The following is a 20,517-nucleotide window of genomic DNA, read 5'->3' as shown; positions in this document are numbered from 1 at the left end:
TCCAAACTGGATCAATGTGCCCCTTTTATTTGTATTCTTTTTCTTTTTTTTGCCACTAAAGTGAATGCAGGTTATGCCACGCCCCCCTGCACTTCCAGCTTCACAATGCCGAGAAACAAGCAGCAGCCCTGTATTGATACAGGATTTTTTTTTTTTTGTTATGCTGGGTGAGATATTGATATTTAAGAAGGTTAACAAGAAGAAGAAACATTCAGTTGATGCTGTATCTCCCAGTATAGATTTATTGTATACATAAACACATTAGATAAGAATGCAATGAATAAATCTGCACACAAGTACATGTGGACCTCATCGGCCATGCAGTTGGCCGAGGTTACTTCTTTTAAAAGTATAAGATTATGGGCATCTTTAATTGCTACGATTATGTCTATCATATCTTATAATGGGTGTAACAATAACTACATGCAGGGGTTGTATGTGTGCTGGTTGAGCGTTGTGTTGAAACTACAGTATACGGTATTCCTGAACTCCCCATCAGTGGTCGGAAGACGTTCCCTGTCGCTCTCCAAAATAAAATAAAAAATGAATTCAGAAGTGTCTTCTAGAATGTTTTCTTACGGACTTCAGAAGATCAACGTCAGAAAAAAATCTCTGATCGCCTGATTCACGAATGGGTTCTTCCACAGCCGAAGTGTTCTCAGCTGTTCTCCCCCAATGAGGGGAACGTAGTCCCCCGTGGTGCTCCAGGTGGGACATGCAGAAAGACCTTTGTTGAGAACATCACATATTACACTAGTTCAAAGTACAGACATACAACTAAGTCATTAATAAATGCATGTTGAAATGCCTCTACCTTCGTGTAAATGTTTACGTTACGGCGTTAACAGGTTACGTCTGCGCATGCGCGACGGACAAGATACTCGCCAGGTCCTAACCTCAGTGAGATCGGCTTTTCTGCTGTTGCCCTTCAAAACAAAAGCTCAACATTGAAGCATGAATTGAGAGTGGCCGCATCAAGCCTCCAACTTCCATCCACTAATGCTGATAAAACGTGATGGCTCACAGATATCTGCACTAATTTTGTTGTGCACAGGTTGCACAATATTGTTGTTTTTAGATGCAGTGTAAAACTCTTTATTGACAAATATTTGAACTTGTTTTGTTTAGTTTTTTCACAGGTTGCGCTTTTATTGTTATTGTTATATTCAGTACGAAATTGCAGCCACAAGAAGCTATTTTTTGTCAAATATTAGTTATTTCTTGCACAGATAGTTTGCTTGTTAATGATTAAAATATGTTCGTATTTATTATTATTATAATTATTGAAATATGAGGATGTCTGTAGAGTTGATGTGAAGGTAATCACCAACGGAAAAGATGAGAAAACTTCCGTTGGTGAAAAAAATTTGTCCCGAAAACCGCGTAAGTGGAGTTTAGAAAATCCCCAAATCAAAAAGTCCAGGAGCCGGATTACAGACTGGCTGCCTGTGCTGATGAGCAAGGTACTCACAGACAGTGTTCAGTCACAGACAGCTCACAGACTGGAGTCACATGGCTTCTGATGGCCTTGTGATTGGACACAGAGCTGAACTGAACTTACATTAGTAACTGACTGAGCATGTTGTCAGTGTTGTGTTGTAACTTCAGTTGATAAATACAACATTAATATTGGGAGTTCATCCAGCCTGCTCGTTGCAAATGTGTTTTTTCTTCTTCATATTGTGTGCGGTTAATAAATAATTTCCTCTTTATGTTGCACTGAAATTAAGTCATTGAGTGCGTTTTTGGTCACATCAATTTGAAAGCTGGACCAAAAGTTAAATTACAAATAAGGCCAAATAAAAAGCCTCAAGGCAGAGGTCAGAGATATTGGTTGGTGACCACTGCCCTACATACACCTTTAATGGATTTAGTGGGGAAATACCCTGATTGTTCAGGTTGCTGGTTATTTATTTTGTCTCATGTTTGTGAACCCGTTTTCTCTGAGGAATTGAAACAGGCCAACACATATCTAGTGTACCATCATATCCGCATTAATACAGTTTTCGAGTGACGGCCATGTTTCTCGTGTTAATTGAGGAGGAACAGGACTACAGTGGATAAAAACACTCACACAAAAGGTTCCCTTACACCACTCAAAAGATTTAATTAAAGCTCCCCCCCCCCCCCCCCCCCTTGACTAGGCCAGGTGGATGCGAGTGCGTCTGCATCCTTTTCAGGTCCATGAAGTAAGTGTGTCTTTGTGTGGGAGAGTACTGTAAGTGTATGAGGAAGGAGACATAAGAGAAGACTGATGAAATACTCTTATTCTTTCCTAAACTTAACCTACAAACCAAACTTTTTTTTCTCCCTCCCCTCTCCAAACACCACCAATCAATCACTTTTAATCAATTCCAATCCAGGAGGAAACCTGTTCAGGAAAGTGATGCTCCTCCTCGTGAAGCCCCCCCCCCCCCCCCCAGAGAACAAAAGCTGTCTATATGCTGAGCGGAGAGATGATTATCAGGCTGACACAGTTTGGGCCACCTGCCAGCACTACACTGTAAAAAAAAAAACGTACATTTCTTCCCCATTAAAGTCCCCTCTCGAGGCAGCGTTCATGTCTTCTCCTCCGCCGTGCACAAGCATCCCCACGAGCATTTAAGCCCAGCCGCCGCCGTTTTGTCATCATGTCGGTGCGGTCCGCTCGGGGTGATTGGCAGCTCCAAGTGGTTACAGATGAAAGCGGGCCCCCCATGCTAATGAATAGGCCCCTGATTGCAGAGCTGCTCGCTCTCCGAATTACAGCGTCGCCCACCTAATGAGCAGATACACTGCAGAGCCCCCTCGTCTCCGCGTATTCACATGTCTCTCCTTCACGCTGATGAGCTCTCCCCCTGCACAACAGTCAACAAAAACCTCTGTGGAAGATTGCAACGTGAGCCATCTTCATCAGCACCCTCCTCCTCGAAGTTTTGTTTCAGACGCTGCCATATGCTTCTTGTTTCGTCCCCCTCCCCCCCCCCCCCCCCCCCCCCCTTTCACTTCAGGATATTATTTGACTGAGCTGATGATGGCATGCAATGTAGCTGAATGGCATGAGGAAGTCATGTGGAATATGGATAATACATTTTTGGAACAACTCGTGATCTCATCATTAATAAAGATATATAACTGTACCACCAAACTGACAATATAGAGGTACATCTAAGTGCACTGTGTGACTTTGTTAGGCGTGAAATAATGAACAGGCAACGCAAGTTATCAGCTGTATCAATGCAGGCGATACACAACTTTGTATTTCACTATCTCCTGATGAAATAATCACTTTAGGAAATGTACAACCATATTGTCGAGTGCGGGGCTGAGTCTCATGTCTCACTTTGTTAAATTGGGGTATACTTGTTATATTTAAAACCTGGCCTCTTGACATCGTCGCCGCAACATGCAAGCTATACAGCTGATAAAATCTACCAGCAATATGCAGCCAACAAAGTCAACGGTTGAAGGCTAGAAATGAGAGTACATGCTTTTATCCGACTGTCTGAAACAAAGACCCATTGTTTTAAATATTACGATGGATCTCGAAGAACAAACTCAAGACATTACGGGCAATGTTTTGTTTTTTAAGTTAGTGGTAAACTTGGCTTATGCGTCAGAAAATTGTAGTGGTTTTTTTCCTTTTGTTTTCTGTTTTTTTTTTCAAAATAAATGTGGCATCCACCTTCAAAATGCATTGTTTTAGTGGTTTTCCTCCAGCAGCTGCTCATCTCTGAAAGCTCTCATATCGTATCTAAATGTAACGCCATCCATCAGCTTGTTTCGTGAGCAACTTGAGCTCCTTTCCCACAAAAAGGTGACCCAAGTTGTTATTCAGAACTGGACTCTCTGAGGCCACGTCAACAAACAACCCCGGGAGGGTTTTAAAAACACGACAATGACTGAACAATTATAGGTGAAGCTTTCTTTCTTTAGGCAAACTGGACCACGATGACTTTACTTTGTGGCTGCAGGGGTGTTACGTTTTAAATGGGGATATTGCACAGGCCTACCATTTAACACATGGCAATAAAAGCTGCCCACAACTGGATCCAGTATCATGTTTCCAAACAAAAAGGCAAAAAACAAAAGCAAAATGAATACTTGACTCCGGACTATATGGGTCGGTACATAGTGTGCTATAGAAGGTCTGAGAAATAAACAAAGACACTTTTTTCTTTCGTGTGTAAACTATGACTCTTACAGTAGCACAGGCCAGCAGGAGGAGGGCTGACGAAAAGCAAGGAAATAGCTGAAACACATGATTCACTTCACCCAGGCTGACGGCCAGCCGCGCACTATGCAAAAATAAACACATGGACTCCACAGCAGGTTCCCAGAATGTGTTTATATTGGGGGAGACGACAACGGCTTTTGAAATATCGCAGCACTTCGGTTTGATTTGTAAGACGCTGGAGCCGGATCTAAATCACTCTCTCTCTCTCGGGGCATTACTGAGGTATAGATGCCCGTTTGCTGTATATATATATATATATCGGGATCTTGAGGTGACGCTACTGTACAACAAACTGGAAGACTGGGTTCTCTGGTGACAAGAGATATGTGAACAGTGGTTGTACTCCTATCTGAAAGAAGTAGTAATACAAAAGGTGTTGAAAAACTCAACCGCAAGTAAAAGTCCTGCACTCAAAATGTCGTGCAGAATGCCCAATTTAAGAATAATATTTATTGTAGCTTGTGAATTTCACCACGGGATCATAATGCACCGTCCATCCACCCATTATCTTTTTTCCGCTCATCCGGGGCCAGGTTGTGGGGGCAGCAGGCGTTTGCAGGGTATTCCAAACGCCCCCTTCCCCAGCAATGTCTTCCAGCTCTTCCTGGGTAGCCCAAAGGCCAAACAAGCTGTATAAACCCTCCAACGGGTTTCGGGGTCTACCCCGGGGCCACTTACCAGTTGAACATGCCCGGAAAAACCTCCAAAAAGGGAGGCATCTGAGAGGCATCCACGTGCCCTAAAACCACCTCGGATGACCCCGTTCGACCCGGAGGAGCATCGGCTCTACTTCGAGCTCCCTTGGGATGTCTGAGCTCCGCACCCTATCTTTTGGGCTGAGGCCCAGCTACTCTCTGGAAAGCTCTGGAAAAGTGGAAGACTTTGGGTCGAGCACATGAACACAGCTCTCACCTTTGGTGACACAAGGACGGGGGCGGCTCGGAGCGACGGCCTCGGTGCCTCGGAGGGGTCGTGGTCGGAAGCCTCCTCCAAGTCCACAAAACACATCGACCGGATGGGCAAACTCCCATAAATAAACTTCCGGGAAGGCTGAGCAGATGCGATACACTGATAATACCCCTTTTAAAAAAAAAATGATAACCACCAGTGTGCCACTCCACAAAACACTCTCCTAAAGAGGCAGCTCAGGGGTTTCCAGAAACAGCAGACGGGTAGGCTACCGACAGAAAACAACAATAAGTATGAAAAAACAATACAAAATAAAGAGGAAGGTGATTGATTATCAATCTGTGGTCGTTATGCTAATTCTACTCTTCATTACTGACAACAACAAAAAGAAGTAATAAGTACCAGGTGAATACGCTACACTTCTGAAGTAGTATAATAAAGATTTGATGAATTTGAATCACTTGCAAGCTGCACTAACCATGGTTTCATATTCACGTTGAATCAAAATGGAACCGTTAGCTAGAAAAGCAGGTCACTTGTAATGATGAACTTATTACAATCATCCAATTCTGCGGCGCCACAGTTTTTTTTCTTCTCATTCCTATTAACTAATTGTTAATTGTCAAAAACCTTCATTTCAGATAGACGGTTTCCAGCTGAAGACACAAATATCAGGAGTTATGTGGAGACCAAAGTAAAAGCTACAGAAATCTATTCAGGATTGCATTTTAAATATAATTGTTGCGCTGTAATTTGGTATATCATCTATGGGACAACATTAGACTTTTTACTAATGGACCTCGAGCATCAGTGCACAGGTGGATTTTATTCTCTGTCCACTTCTTCTGGGCACGTGTTGTGCATAATACAGTATGTAGCACATAGACTATATGTTGTCATAGCAGCAGCAACTGATCCCTCCATATTGTGCAGTACGTCCTTTTACCACAAGGCGGCGGTGCATCCACGCAGCAATATGTGGAAATACGTCTCTCAAGTGTGTCTGTGAGAGACATAACATTCGATATTTGAAAAAAGGATATGGTATTAATATGTAACGATATATTCTGCAGTAAGTATTTGATATTTGCATTGCAAGAGCTGTTTGCATTGTTACACACACCTATATACGGTGTTATGCGAAAGCGGACGAATACAGGAAATAATACTTTTCTTTTGTTGAGACTTTGTTGGACTTGATTTAACTTCAATGTTGACAGCTGAACAAAGTCATATTCACGTTTACCGTGTCAGAAGCCTGAGAGGGTGATACATCCTCTATTCAGATTACAGAGAATGTCATTCAACCTGAAATTACATCCCCTCTTTTATTTGATATTGAAGTCTTGATTCGATCATGTGGCTATAATCTCAGGAGATTGGAGATCATTTTCAGTGTTTTTCTGTGTGTGTGCGTGTGTGTGTGTGGGTGTGCGTGTATGTGTGTGTGTGTGTGTGTACAAGGCCGGGGTAGGTGGATTGAGAGGCATGCGAGGCACTAAACCAGGTCAGTGTCACTGTGTGCTCTGATACAGAGAGAATAATGCTCACCAGAGGAATTTTACAAACCGGTAACACACTGTGAGAGAGATAGTTGACCCATTTTAAATGGCCAACATTGGAATATAATCCAGGTTCTTAGTTCAGCCACAGCTACGCCCCTGCACGCATTTCTCAGGGGTCTTCCCTTTCTTTTCATTCCTGTCCCTCCATTGTTCCCCTTTCCTCCCACCGGGCTGTCCTCCGGTGAAGCAATGTGTGCATTGTGTCCACACTAAATGGGATCACTGTGGCGACAGCAAGGTGCTGGTTTCCAGTCCTGCTGGCCACACCAGTTTGTCCTCCCGGGTTTCACCACACGGGTCAGATGAACGCCACCGTGTGATGCCAAACATATAGCTCAGTCATTTTCGTGTGCTAAATAGTCGTGCAGATAATGGGTGACACCAATGATGGTGACTCGTGGTAAAACTGCTTTTTTTCCTACCTCATTTTTCCCTGATTACTTATAATTTCATTATATTATTAGCTCTAATATAATAGTAGTAGTAATTTTTTTCCATCATCTACATTTGGTCCAACGTAAAGGTTTAAATTCATTGAAAGAAACCTCAGTACACCAATAACACCCCCCCCCCCCCCCCCCCCCCCAAAAAAAAAACTATATTTGTATTATACTCTTAATTTTCCTTCTTTTTGATAATAAAGTTATTTGAAATAAGATTTAAATGACAGGAGATGTAGTTCTACTGTTAAATTGAAGTGTCAAAATGCACAGCTGCTGTTTTCAAACCTCCAATCCGGCAGACAATTAACTGCGTTTACTAATTTTGACACTAACGTGTTTAGTTTATTGCGGACCAGTTTATTTTTGTTTCACTCCTCTACCGGGTGTCCAGTTGCATCCTCCTCCTTGTTGCTGTGGGATGGGACACACCGACAGTGGATCCGCCCCAACGAAGACAAACTCACCTGTGAAATCTGGTACAGTAACAAACCAGCAGTCACTCGCTCCATCGGGGTCGAAAAAAAACAGCACAAGACCTCCCTGAAGAACCGAGAGCTATGTGAGTACTGCGATGTCTTTCTCCTCTGGCTTTACTCATCAAATAACAACTTTATGTTTTAATTTTCACACAGGAGGAAGCAGATAAGGCTCAGTTACAAGACACAGATAGAGGGATGAAATCAAATAGATTGTTTTGGTGTACTTTTTAGATAACCTACGAACACAAACCGAAACATATATTTATATATATAGTATATATTTAGCACAAAGAGACACACAATAACTACAAGGACATGCACAACCACTGCGGTGAGCTGCAAAACGACAACAAAGAGATGCACAATCATTTCAGAGAAATGCAAAAGAACGCAATGTTTTGTCCCTTTTTTGAAGGACTTTCTGTTCATTGTTGATCCTTCTTTCTAAGTTCATTCATGATTCAACACACTTTCAATTTCATCAAATCAATCAAAAGCATGCTTGAAGGTCCTGGATATTGACAAAGAAGTCGTGCTTCCGATCCTATTCCGGAGCAAGCAGTACGTGCAGCTTCATAAAAGCCCCGATTGAACGTTCATCTTAATCTTCTGCAGCGGACAACATGGCCTCCGCCCTCTCCGCGCGCAGCTACTCCGTGCGCAAGCCCTCCTTCTCCAGCATGTCCGTCAGGGAGAACGTTCGCAGCCTCCTCTCCAAGCCCCCCGTCACCGTTGCCCCGTCCCGCTCCGTCTCACTGGGCAACGGCTTCAACATGCCGGGCGCCAGCCTCTGCGCAAACGATAAGGAGGACATGCAGGGCCTGAACGACCGGCTGGCCGACTACCTGGACAAGGTGCGCTCGCTGGAGAGGTCCAACGCCGAACTGGAGGTGAAGATCAAGCAGATCATGCTCGAGAAGGTTCCGCGGGGGCACGACATCGAGGGGAAGATGGCCCAGGCACATGCCATCGGGCAGGAGGTCAGTGAATCGTAGAGAATTTTCCTTCATTGAGAGACTGATTGCACCCCGGTGATGTCGATCGGCTCGAATGTGTTCGCTTTTGTATCGTCACACTTGCAATCATATTGTAAAGAGGTCAAAAGGTGGGATGTATACGTTTGATAAAGTGGAAGTGGAAACTTATTAAAGACCTCCAGGTCGATATTCACAATCACCTTCGCTGGAGCTAAATTACATTTTTTGCTTATTGAGACAAAAGATAAAGAAAAACTTCAGGGGGTTGAAGACGGGGATGCAGCCAGACAGATGTGACACAGAAGTTTTTTTTTTATTATTCTACATTCTATAAATCTGCACACGTTCCAAGTCCTTGTGTGTATGCCCGCTCAGGTGAGAAAGAAGACGCTGGAGAACGCCCGCGTCATGCTGGAGATTGAAAACGGCAAGCTGGCGGCCAATGACTTCATGGTCAAGTGAGTGTCTCACACACTGCTTCCTTTCTTTCGACTCGGGGTTCACATGCGAGCGCCAGACGGCCAAAGCAATGTGAATAAATGACCTTTATGTCAGGCTGTGAAACAAGAGGCCCATTTTCCCACGGTACGCCCAGGCAGCCGCCAGGGGGGATGAAGATGGCCACCGGGTGAGGCGCAGGATGTGATGGATTGTGCAGGTCAGAGACACATCGTCAGTTTCAGAAGGCCAGAGTTGGCAAAAAGGGGGAAGTTGAAGGAAAGACGGGGGGGGGGGGGGGGGGGGGGTTCACATTGTGTTGATGGTATGTTCTGTGGCCGGGTGTGAGGGAGAGATGCATCAACCTGCAGTTATTTATGGTGTGTGCCTCACATGCAGATCGTTGCATGAGTTTGCGTGGTACTTTTCACACGTGTTGCATCATTCAAGATCGGCGCTCTCATTTTCACGCCTTATCAATGGTAGAGAGTTATTAAGTACGATTTCGAGGTACTTGTACTTTACTTAAGTATTTTCATTATATACTACTTTCTACAACATTAAAATGCTGCTCATGTTAGACAATTAATCAATATATACAATCAAGTCATGGTTTTGATCGAAATTTTTCCTAAAAAGGTCAAAACCCGTAATACAATATTATAGTAGCAACGAAATATTATGTATAAATATAATTTTTTCTGATAATACTTTACATTATTACTTCTATGAAGTATTTTTACAGTGCGGTAATAATACAGTTACTTAAGTAAACAAAAGGAGAACTCTGTAATTTGCTTTGGTTGATTCTCAATAAACATAGACTCCGGGCTAAAAAAAAAAAGACTGAAATTAGCATTTAAATTGAAGCTCCAGAGATGAGCATATGATTTGAGAGATATTTAGAAGAAGAAAAAAAACCCAACCTGTTGGGCGTTTAATCTCTTCCTTTTGAATTATTGGATAAAGGCTATAACATGTGATTTAAAAGAAAGTATGCAAGAACTCTGGGGTGAGATTGTTATGCCAAAATCCAGTTCCCAAGAATTCACTTTCACTCTAATTAGTATAAACTACTTTTTCTTTCATTTTGTGGATTCAGCATACAAACTGAGCAGTTTGGGGCTCTCAAAAAGGGTTCATAATCATTTAAATATTGGATTAAATGGCCTTTTCTAATCAATATGTAATGAAAACACCAACTTGGGACGCGTGTTGCACAATGTATGCTGATGACCTTCTTCCCTACCTGCAGATGGGAGGCAGAGGCCACCTTGTGCCAGTCGGTGGAGAGGGACTGTCAGGCTCTGAAGAAGGCAAAGTCTGACCACGACCAAACCACCGCCGCGATGCGATCAGAACTGGACAGCCTGAAGGAGGAGCTCTACTTCCTGAAGCAGAATCACGAGGAGGTGAGATCCCCGCCGAGGTGAAGGTCACGTCGAGACGTGATCAACCCAGGGTTCTCCTCGTCAAGATAATGACTTTACAAGTTGTCAAAGTGCAGTCTTGTTTACGCGGAGGAGGTCGTTGAAGCGCGCATGAAAACCAGCTTCCTGCATCTCTACATAGATTAATATCCCAGGATCCAGGATGTGGACTGCAAACTTGACTGAAGACTGTTTGTTTTTCATATTAATATTCATCTTGCACGTAAAAACAAAAAGGAGGAGGCGGAGGAGGAGTTCAAAGCCACTGCACGCAACGCAATCTGGTTGAAAACAATGTCTCAAAAAGAAAAAAGAAGAAGAGTGAAACAAAATGAAATACTGTACGAAATACTTATTACTTACAGTTACTAGTTATTGTACATACTTTCAAAGCAGTTTGTAAAACACGACATTCTTCAGTGCACTACATCTTCTTTACTGGGTCATTTCAGTCCTTAACTGTAGTCCTTTGAAATATTCTTACTAAATAAGAACGTGCCAAATGAACCTGGTTTAAAATAATTTCTTCAAAATTCAAATGTTCATAATTACAGTGTGCAGCAAACCGTTATATAGTCCTTCTAGTTTCAAGTTACGGAAATGTCAACTAAAGTTACATTTAATTAAATACACTCGTTTCAATAAAAACAAAGTGTGCGGGACTTAATCACACATATTATTCAACAACAAACCCCATCAAATAAACCCTTAATTGCACTACTTTCACTTTTAAACCTTCAAGTACGTTTAGCTGAAAAAAATCCTACTTAAGGACTGATATAATTTGGCATACTCCAACTAAAAGTAAAGGCTCTGACTACTTCTTCTACTTCTCATCAGTAGATGAGTAAGACGGCTTTAGAGTCCTCCAGCATTAAACACTGCTTTGCCTTTTTCCCCTCTTTAAACGATCACAGGAGATGAGTTTAATGACGACTCGCCTGGGCAACGAGCAAGTGAGCGTCGAGGTGGACGCGGCTCAGGGTCCGGATCTGGGCGCCATCATCGCTGAGCTCAGGGTCCAGTACGAGGGCATCGCTCGCAAGAACAAGGAGGACTCCGAGGCCTGGTACCTCAACAAGGTCCGTTACCTCGTCTGGCTTTATTACGTCGCCTTTTTCTTTCGTGGAATTCTGTCGACTACATGCTCGACGTTATTATATTGATGTCTTCAGGTGGAAGCAGTGCAGTCGGAGGTCAAAGAAAACAACGAGGCTTTGCGTTCTGCCCAAAGTGAGATCATTGAGAGACGGCGTTTCCTGCAGGGTCTGGAGGTCGAACTCGACAATCTCCGGAAGCAGGTACGGTGCTGCACTGACAGATAGGAAGCAGGTACGGTGCTGCACTGACAGACAGGAAGCAGGTACGGTGCTGCACTGACAGATAGGAAGCAGGTACGGTGCTGCACTGACAGATAGGAAGCAGGTACGGTGCTGCACTGACAGATAGGAAGCAGGTACGGTGCTGCACTGACAGATAGGAAGCAGGTACGGTGCTGCACTGACACACAGGAAGCAGGTACGGTGCTGCACTGACAGATAGGAAGCAGGTACGGTGCTGCACTGACAGATAGGAAGCAGGTACGGTGCTGCACTGACACACAGGAAGCAGGTACGGTGCTGCACTGACTGACAGGAAGCAGGTACGGTGCTGCACTGACAGACAGGAAGCAGGTACGGTGCTGCACTGACTGACAGGAAGCAGGTACGGTGCTGCACTGACAGACAGGAAGCAGGTACGGTGCTGCACTGACAGACAGGAAGCAGGTACTGTGCTGCACTGACAGACAGGAAGCAGGTACGGTGCTGCACTGACAGATAGGAAGCAGGTACGGTGCTGCACTGACAGACAGGAAGCAGGTACGGTGCTGCACTGACAGACAGGAAGCAGGTACGGTGCTGCACTGACTGATAGGAAGCAGGTACGGTGCTGCACTGACAGACAGGAAGCAGGTACGGTGCTGCACTGACTGATAGGAAGCTGGTACGGTGCTGCACTGACAGACAGGAAGCAGGTACGGTGCTGCACTGACAGATAGGAAGCAGGTACGGTGCTGCACTGACAGACAGGAAGCAGGTACGGTGCTGCACTGACACACAGGAAGCAGGTACAGTGCTGCACTGACAGACAGGAAGCAGGTACGGTGCTGCACTGACAGATAGGAAGCAGGTACGGTGCTGCACTGACAGACAGGAAGCAGGTACGGTGCTGCACTGACAGACAGGAAGCAGGTACGGTGCTGCACTGACAGACAGGAAGCAGGTACAGTGCTGCACTGACAGACAGGAAGCAGGTACGGTGCTGCACTGACAGACAGGAAGCAGGTACGGTACTGCACTGACAGACAGGAAGCAGGTACAGTGCTGCACTGACAGATAGGAAGCACCAACCAGTCCTAACCGCTTCTCCTCTGAACACACGTCATCCATAGATAACAGCTGCTTTCTCCTTGTCAACAAAGAGTCTTAAACGGCACAATGCAAACGAGCAGTTTCATTGCACTCCAACAATCAATCAGTGTGACAAGGCGGAGAGCCGGGCAGGCCAATGTTTGAGGCAAATATAGCTCATTGATGTTCGCCAAATAGAGAGCACACAGTATTGAATGCAGGGATATTATGGCGCTGACAGCCTCAAGTATCTGGGGAGGGGGAGGGGCGTGAATGGATGAGCTCAACAGGTAAACATACAAAAGCAATAATGGATGGTAAAAATGTACAACCTTTGTCAACCTAATAGAGGAATATTATGTATAATACGTCGTGCTTTGTGCAAGCAGTCCGAGTTTGAAAGGTGCTCTGTGTAGTTTTTCTTGTTAACAGATGTTTTTATTCAGTGTTGGCCGCCAAAACGCTTCCGTGTGTATTTGCAAGGCTAATTTTTTAATTAATTAAGATTGGATTGTACTTTATTCGTCCCCTGGGGGAACTCTCTTGAAGCAGCAGCAAATCATTTTTTACAAATATACAATACAATCAAATTAAATTGAGCATGTTACATTTAAGAATTTGAATAATAAAAAGGGAATCAAAATGTAAAAAAATTAAATAAAAATTGGAGTGTATTAGTGCATTGGCTACGCCGTGAAATGTAATAAGCATTTTCATAAGTAGTTGGCGCAGACAAAAAAAGAGCTCAAAAAAGTGAATATTGCACTTAAATTCATTTGGTTTCAATTACATTTAATTCTGCTCAATTACATTTACCATAAAACGTATAAAATGTGACATTCACACACACACACAACAAGATAAATGCAGCTTTAAATGTGCGTTCTTTCCAAAATGTCACTTTCCCCCCCAACTGTCCATATTGTTGGTGCTCTTTATCAAAATCAATCTAAATTATTGATAATATACACTGCATTGTCTTTGCTATAGTGTCAAGTTTGAAGTGTGGATAAAGCGTCATCTACAAAGAGAAGAAACAAAACATCGTCATCACTTTGTAATGTTATCTTATCCTTCATTGTTTTTTGTAATGAAGGATAAGAGTATACTCGTTATCGCCCTGATCACGTGTGTTCTGCTGACAGGTCGGTATGTTGGAGGGGAACCTGGGAGAAACGGGGCACAAGTACTCTGCGGAGATGGAGCGTCTTCAGGCCAAGCTGACCCACCTGGAGGACGAGCTGTCTCAGCTCCGCTCCGACATGCGGCGCAACAAGACCGACTACGAGCAGCTGCTGCGCATCAAACAGAACCTGGAGATGGAGATCGCCACCTACAGGAGGCTGCTGGAGGGAGAGGAAATGTGAGCGAGGGCCCAAATTATACCATCAAACCATCAACATATATACGTTTAAGCAAGAGCAAAAATAAAAAATAAATGCCATTATCCCCCCAAAAAAGAGTTTTTGTTACTCATAAAAGGCTTTGGGTATAACTAATATGGCTTTTTTTTTTACACGGGACTACATGTAGTTACCCTGAATATGAATGCATTGTGCACACACCCTATGAAATACTTAGACATTTTTTTAGGATTGACAGTATACACTTTCTTGCATATTGAGTGAGTCTAGTATCAGCTTTCCCTCTTGGATGATATTGTCCTCTTCTTTTTGTCCTTCAGGGTGAAAGAACCTCCTAAAAGTAAGTGTTCAGATTATCTTTATTTAAAAAAGGACCACAGGCTGTTTTTGCTTGAGGGATTCTTAGTATAAAAATGTGTTTAAAATGTTCCTGTGGTAAATCTTGCCGGAGGTTATTTGTAGAAATCTACTTGTTCGTTGGCCGGCATTGGCTTGTTAAGAGAAATACAAAATAATTGTATTTGTTGCTCTTATCACACAGTCAACAAACAAAAAAACAGCACCAAACAGTGAAAGTTTGGCATTCGATCCTTTTCCTTTTTCATCCCTTTTGTACAGTTCGTCATAGTTGGTACCCACCGGCATGCGGATTACTGACATTAGGTTACATGTGAAGGTTACCAATCCCCCAGGGAAATAATACTCATACTGAAGTTTCGGTGGGAAAACTAATACTTTGCATTGTTGCTAGATGGCTGTTTGTGTTCTTTTTAAGTGTCGTTTCCAGTAGACAAGAAAGATGAAGTATATATATAGTTTTGGTTTAATTCTGTGTTACAGATATACCCAATGTAAGGACAAGGAAGATAGTCAAAGTCATCACCCAGACCGTGATCGACGGCAAGGTGGTGGATGAGTGCAACGAGGCGGATCAGATCGAGGAGTGCAAAAAAGTCGATGCCTCTTAAAAACCCGAAAAGCCTGCCGACGGATGTTCAAGTCTCAACACGACCTCCTTCGATCCGACACAAAATAAATAATAACAATATTTAACTTAAGGTCCGCTTACTACTTCACAAGGTTCACAAGTTAAAAGTGTAAAAAAGTATTTATGCTCAGCTTACCGGTTGCAGCTTCATATTTAGTGCACAGACATGATTATTTCCATCAAGTTCTCGCCATTTTCCTAAATGTCTAACTTTGTTCTTTCATACTGGCTGAAGCTTGTCGAAAATATATTGATCCTGCAATATATCTACTTTATGTGCACGATATAGTCTCGCTGTGAAATGGTAATGGGTGTGTTGTGTTGCGTGAATTTCAGTGAATTTCTCTTGTGAGTTTTTAAATGCACATAGGAATTAAAGAAATGTTGGAACATAAAGTTTTAAAAGTTGAGAATATTCATATTCATTGTAATGTGTTTATGTAAATATGTCATGTTGTTCATTCTCTACACATGACATCTATAGCTTCTGTCCATCCGGGGAGAGGGATCCTCCTCTGTTGCTCTCCTGAAGGGTTCTTCACTTTTTTCCCTGTGAAAAGTTATTTTTGGGGAGTTTTTCCTGATTCGATGTGAGGTCCCGGGACAGGGATGACGTATGTGTACAGATTGTAAAGTAAAAATTGTGATTTTGGGCCATATATAATATAAACTAAATTGAAAAATGTCCCGACTATATTTCCGGGTCACTGTGATACAAGATCACAGACAATAAGGCCACAGTTAAAAAAAAAGAATATTAAAAAAAAAAAAGTTAAGATTTTTAGGAAAACCAAAATACACTATTTTAAAAACAAGAATAAATAAGGACGTTGGCGGCACAATAATTACGAAAAGTTCAACTGGCAACGAAAGTTGGAACTTGTCGTCACCTTTAAAAGAAAAGAAAAAAATGCATCATATTTTATGAATTGTTTGTATGTTTTTAATGTAAAATCTTAGCGTGTGAAAATAACATCGGGAGTCAAACACACTCAGTGAAGTATAAAGTAAAATATGTCGCTCTGAAAGGAAGTGGAGCAGATGTGTATAAAGTAGCAGAGAAATGTAATACTCAAGTAAAGTACCTCAATTTTGTACTAAAAGTAAAAGTACTCAGTTCCAGTGATTTCAAGGGGACGATTGTCTGTGTTGTCTTTTTTTGGACGGGGTCAAAAGGTTAAAGTGACCCTTCGCTACGATAAGCTCCCTTAGCAACGGTTGCTATACACTTACGCAGTTTACATTAACAGTGGCAGATTTAACAGTCATTTTTTAAACAATGGGTCCATCATTTCAGACAAAGGTATTCAGCAACAGCACACGTCTCAGTTTTAAATCAATAGTCACGTTAATATGAACATTTAAACAGGTTTTGTTTGCTGTAATTATACCTCCTGTTCTTAATTAGATATTAAAATATCCTCTTAATGGAAGAGATGTAGGGGGGGGGGGGGGCATGATCTATTTCTAATATTTGTTCTGTACAAAAGTGTATATGACTTTAATAAGAAGATTCAGCAGACATGTTCCCATGTTACGGTCTATTAGTACAACATTCACACACACGTTTCCCTGGAAAGAGGTTCCTTAAGGAGCTGCTTTTATGGAGGATTTCATTTATGGGTATTTTATCTTCCATCTTTTTATGGGTGAAGAGATTAAACATTGACCCTGCATTGTTTATAGTCAATATTTCTCTTCCTTTTTCCTTTTAAAGCTCATTTTGGACAGAGACCCTTCAGGTCTGGAAAACCAAATATTAAAATGTACACGGCCTGGGTTTAAAATAAAAAAAAGAAGTGTTTTACCGGAAGCAGCCTGCTGTAATTTGGAGTTTAATGATTGTTTCCATCTCTTCCCTGGACATTTTAGGACTCCAGTTTTTGAGAGGTATTTTAAAAACATGGAAAGAGAACTCAGCTTATGCCAACATAGTTTGTCAGTGTGAATATACAAGAGTGTGTCACTCCAGAGTGAAAAGTTTTACTACGATGCAGAAATAAATAAACAGATGCCTCGTCGTCGTCAACGGCGAATATATTATTCGCCACCTTGATGAGAAACTTGTAAAAGTCCAAATATAGACGTTTCACACGGACTTTTAAGAGTTCATTAACTTATGTCCCACAACGTTATTATACGCACGAGTTACAGACAGACAGAGACAATGATTGTTTTGTAAAACTCAGAAAGAAGAAATGTGACACGCCCAACCTCAACAAACTTTGTCAAAACTTATGTAGAACTCTCTCTCACGAAGAGAGTAAGTGACGTGGTGTTTGTGTCACCGTCTGATTTGATCATATTGTCCCACGTTTTGGATTTGGTAACATGGACAGGAGGATTGTCCAGCTACTTAGTGTAATTTGCACAGCATTGTGGGTAGAAGTCGTGCATCACGTACAATAACTTCATTAATGCTTTTATCATCACTATTCTATTGTAGCCACTGTCATTATTCTGCTTAATGAGATAAAAAAAAATCTTAATAATGAGATAAAAAGGTTTCTAGATAGAGTAGACACAATGTTGAAAACCAATAGTCATATTAGTGCGTTTGATCTCATGTTTTTATAAATACTCACTAAATAAATCACACTAAACATTTGGCCCCTTTGACTCGTGATGAATATAGAAAATGAGATAAGCAAATCAGATTAAAACCTCAGCGTTGGTTCTTATAAGTGCAGGTGAAGAGTGTGATCAGTATTTAGTCCACCTGGAGGAAATGAACACAGTCTTTTAGACATTTTATCAGAACATCTTACAGCTGCTGAAAAAATGAAATATGCTGTGAAACTGGTTTAGTGTCAGTGAGCCTGTTGACATGTTCAGTCCTCAACACAACACTCTTCTCCTTGTTTGTGGCATTTTATGATCAGTTATCATTTTATTTAGTGGAACAAAAAACGAGACATTAGTTTTGAGCTCAACTTTAAAACAACAGCTGCTTAAATATGGAATTTGTATTTAATCAAGAAGAGAAAGTTTACCTCAGAAAGACATCATGACTCCACCTGCTGGTGACTACATGACATAGCAGCATTTCTTCCTGTTAATTAAACCTGTCACACAGGTTATTGAAAATAAAAGTAGATGTTGTCATTGTTGAACAGAGCTGAGACGCCAATACAGGGACTGAGATCTCTGCTGGAAAACACACGGTCGGAGTATTTAAAGCAGTGAAGAGACGGGACAGTAACCTGGTGAGTCTTGATATTGAAGGATCATTTATATACCGAGACAAATGGCTGAGAAAATAGTTCTTGTTGAAAGTTACCTGAACTGTAACGTTTGTTCAGAGACGTTCAGAGATCCTGTGTCTCTGAGCTGCAACCACAGCTTCTGTTCACGCTGCCTGGAACTATTCTGGAAACAAGCTGGAAACAAAAACTGTCCCATTTGTAAAAGGAAATCCTCAAAAGAAGATCCAAATGTGAACTTTGTACTGAAGGAACTGGCTGACTCCTTTGCTGAGAGGCAGAATAAAGCTTCACCTGAGACGGAACAAGAGAAGGAGAAAGAGGAGGTCGTGTGTGAGAAACATCCAGAAGTCCCTTGTTGGTTCTGTGAGGACGAGCAGAAAGCTGTGTGTCGTGTCTGTGAGTTTCCTCTCCACCAGAGTCACAAGGTGGTTCCTCTAGAACAAGCAGTCAGTGACCTGAAGGACCAGCTGAGATCTGACTTGGAGTCTCTGCAGGACAAGAGGGGCAAACACAAACAAGTGGAGGAAACATACCAGGAAGTGATTCAACACTCCAAGGAGCAGCTGTTGTCCACAGAGAGGCAGATCAGAGCAGAGTTCAACAAGCTCCACCAGTTCCTGAAAGAGGAAGAGGAGTCCAGACTGGCAGCTCTGAGGGAGGAAGAGGAGCAGAAGAGGAAGACCATCAGCAGAGAGATGGAGATGATTCAGGAGCAGATCTCCTCTCTGTCAGACAGCATCTCTGCTGTTGAAGAAGACCTGCAGAAACACAACGTGTCCTTCCTCAGCAGTTATAAACACACTCAGACCAGAGCCAGAGTCCAGAGCTCACGGTCAGATCCACAGCTGGTCTCAGGAGCGCTGATAGATGTGGCCAAACACCTGGGCAACCTGTCCTTCAGAGTCTGGGAGAAGATGAAGGACAAGGTCCACTTCAGTCCTGTCATTCTGGACCCAAACACTGCAGCCTACAGTCTCCATCTGTCTGATGATCTGACCAGTTTGAGACGTGGAGACACAAACCAGAAGCTTCCTGAGAATCCAGAGAGATTCTCTAAGTATACAGAGGTTCTGGGATCTGAGGGCTTCAGCTCAGGGAAACACAGCTGGGATGTGGAGGTGGGAGACTATCCTGTCTGGTTGGTAGGTTTGGTTAAAGAGTCCGTTGACAGGAAGGGAAAGATAGGTTCTTCTCCAGAAGATGGAGTCTGGTGTTTATGTAATCGTAGTGGAAAATACACTAATCGAGCTGGTAAGACTGTCAGAGTGGAGAAGAGTCTCCAGAGGATCAGAGTCCAGCTGGACTATGACAGGGGGGAGGTGTCCTTCTACGACCCTGAAGACATGACTCACATCTACACTCACAGAGACACTTTCACTGAGGAACTCTTCCCGTGGTTCAGTATTGGAAATGCTGGTGATGCTAAAACTGCTGATATCAAAATCTGTCAACCTGATATTTCTCTGTGATGTTCAGACATGTTTGTGTTTATTTAGACTTCACTGTGTGTCAACATCTCATTGATATAATCAATACAATCAACAGTTATAACAGAAACTGATATATGTAATAATCAAACTGTATCACATCATCAGATCATAAACTTCCACACAGAAACAAATGATTATTCAATAATAACTAAATCAGCATCTTGTTTCATCAGAACTCAATCTCACATTTAGTGAATCCACTAAACCAAATACTTTGTTTCCAGTTGTGTTTCTTTAACTTTGATCATCATCAGACATCAGTTTTAATCTATAAGATTTATTTATGTTGATTTATTTCATTATAAATGTAATAACACATTCTGACTCTTATTATATTTTTACAATTTAAAATGTTTTTCTTGTCTCTAATGTTGCGAATGATTAATGCAAAAAAAACACTAAATATTGATTTGTTTTTCAGAAATACATTAAGAAAATAAGTTTTATGGATCTGTTGTTAAACAGAAATTATTCAAAAATCAATCCACAAAAATAAGTTTGAACTGTATGACATTATTATATAAAACACTTTAAAGATAATAAGCTGTGAAGTAATCTGGTGATCAGCATATTGTTTTATGATATATAAAACAAATTTAAGAATGTTTTATTTGGGGATTAT

General features: G+C 42.1%; 2 protein-coding genes across 2 annotated transcripts; both read left to right on the top strand.

Moving 5' to 3' along the window:
• Positions 1–8,235: 8,235 nt before the first annotated feature.
• Positions 8,236–15,412, top strand: krt1-c5 (keratin, type 1, gene c5). Its single transcript, XM_034541436.1, has 8 exons — positions 8,236–8,592; positions 8,965–9,047; positions 10,283–10,439; positions 11,375–11,539; positions 11,633–11,758; positions 13,993–14,210; positions 14,532–14,551; positions 15,052–15,412. Exons 1-8 carry the CDS (start codon positions 8,236–8,238, stop codon positions 15,177–15,179), a joined length of 1,254 nt encoding a protein of 417 aa, XP_034397327.1. The 3' UTR covers positions 15,180–15,412.
• A 2,881-nt stretch (positions 15,413–18,293) lies between these two features.
• On the top strand, positions 18,294–20,226 carry LOC117736238 (zinc-binding protein A33-like). The gene has a single exon (XM_034541435.1). The coding sequence runs from the start codon at positions 18,447–18,449 to the stop codon at positions 19,872–19,874; it is 1,428 nt and encodes a 475-aa protein (XP_034397326.1). The 5' UTR covers positions 18,294–18,446; the 3' UTR covers positions 19,875–20,226.
• The last annotated feature ends 291 nt before the right edge of the window (positions 20,227–20,517 follow it).

This window comes from Cyclopterus lumpus, chromosome 9 (assembly GCF_009769545.1).
Source record: "Cyclopterus lumpus isolate fCycLum1 chromosome 9, fCycLum1.pri, whole genome shotgun sequence".
In the NCBI taxonomy this organism is placed as follows: Eukaryota; Metazoa; Chordata; class Actinopteri; order Perciformes; family Cyclopteridae; genus Cyclopterus; species Cyclopterus lumpus.
This window is presented reverse-complemented; position numbering and strand designations above follow the sequence as displayed.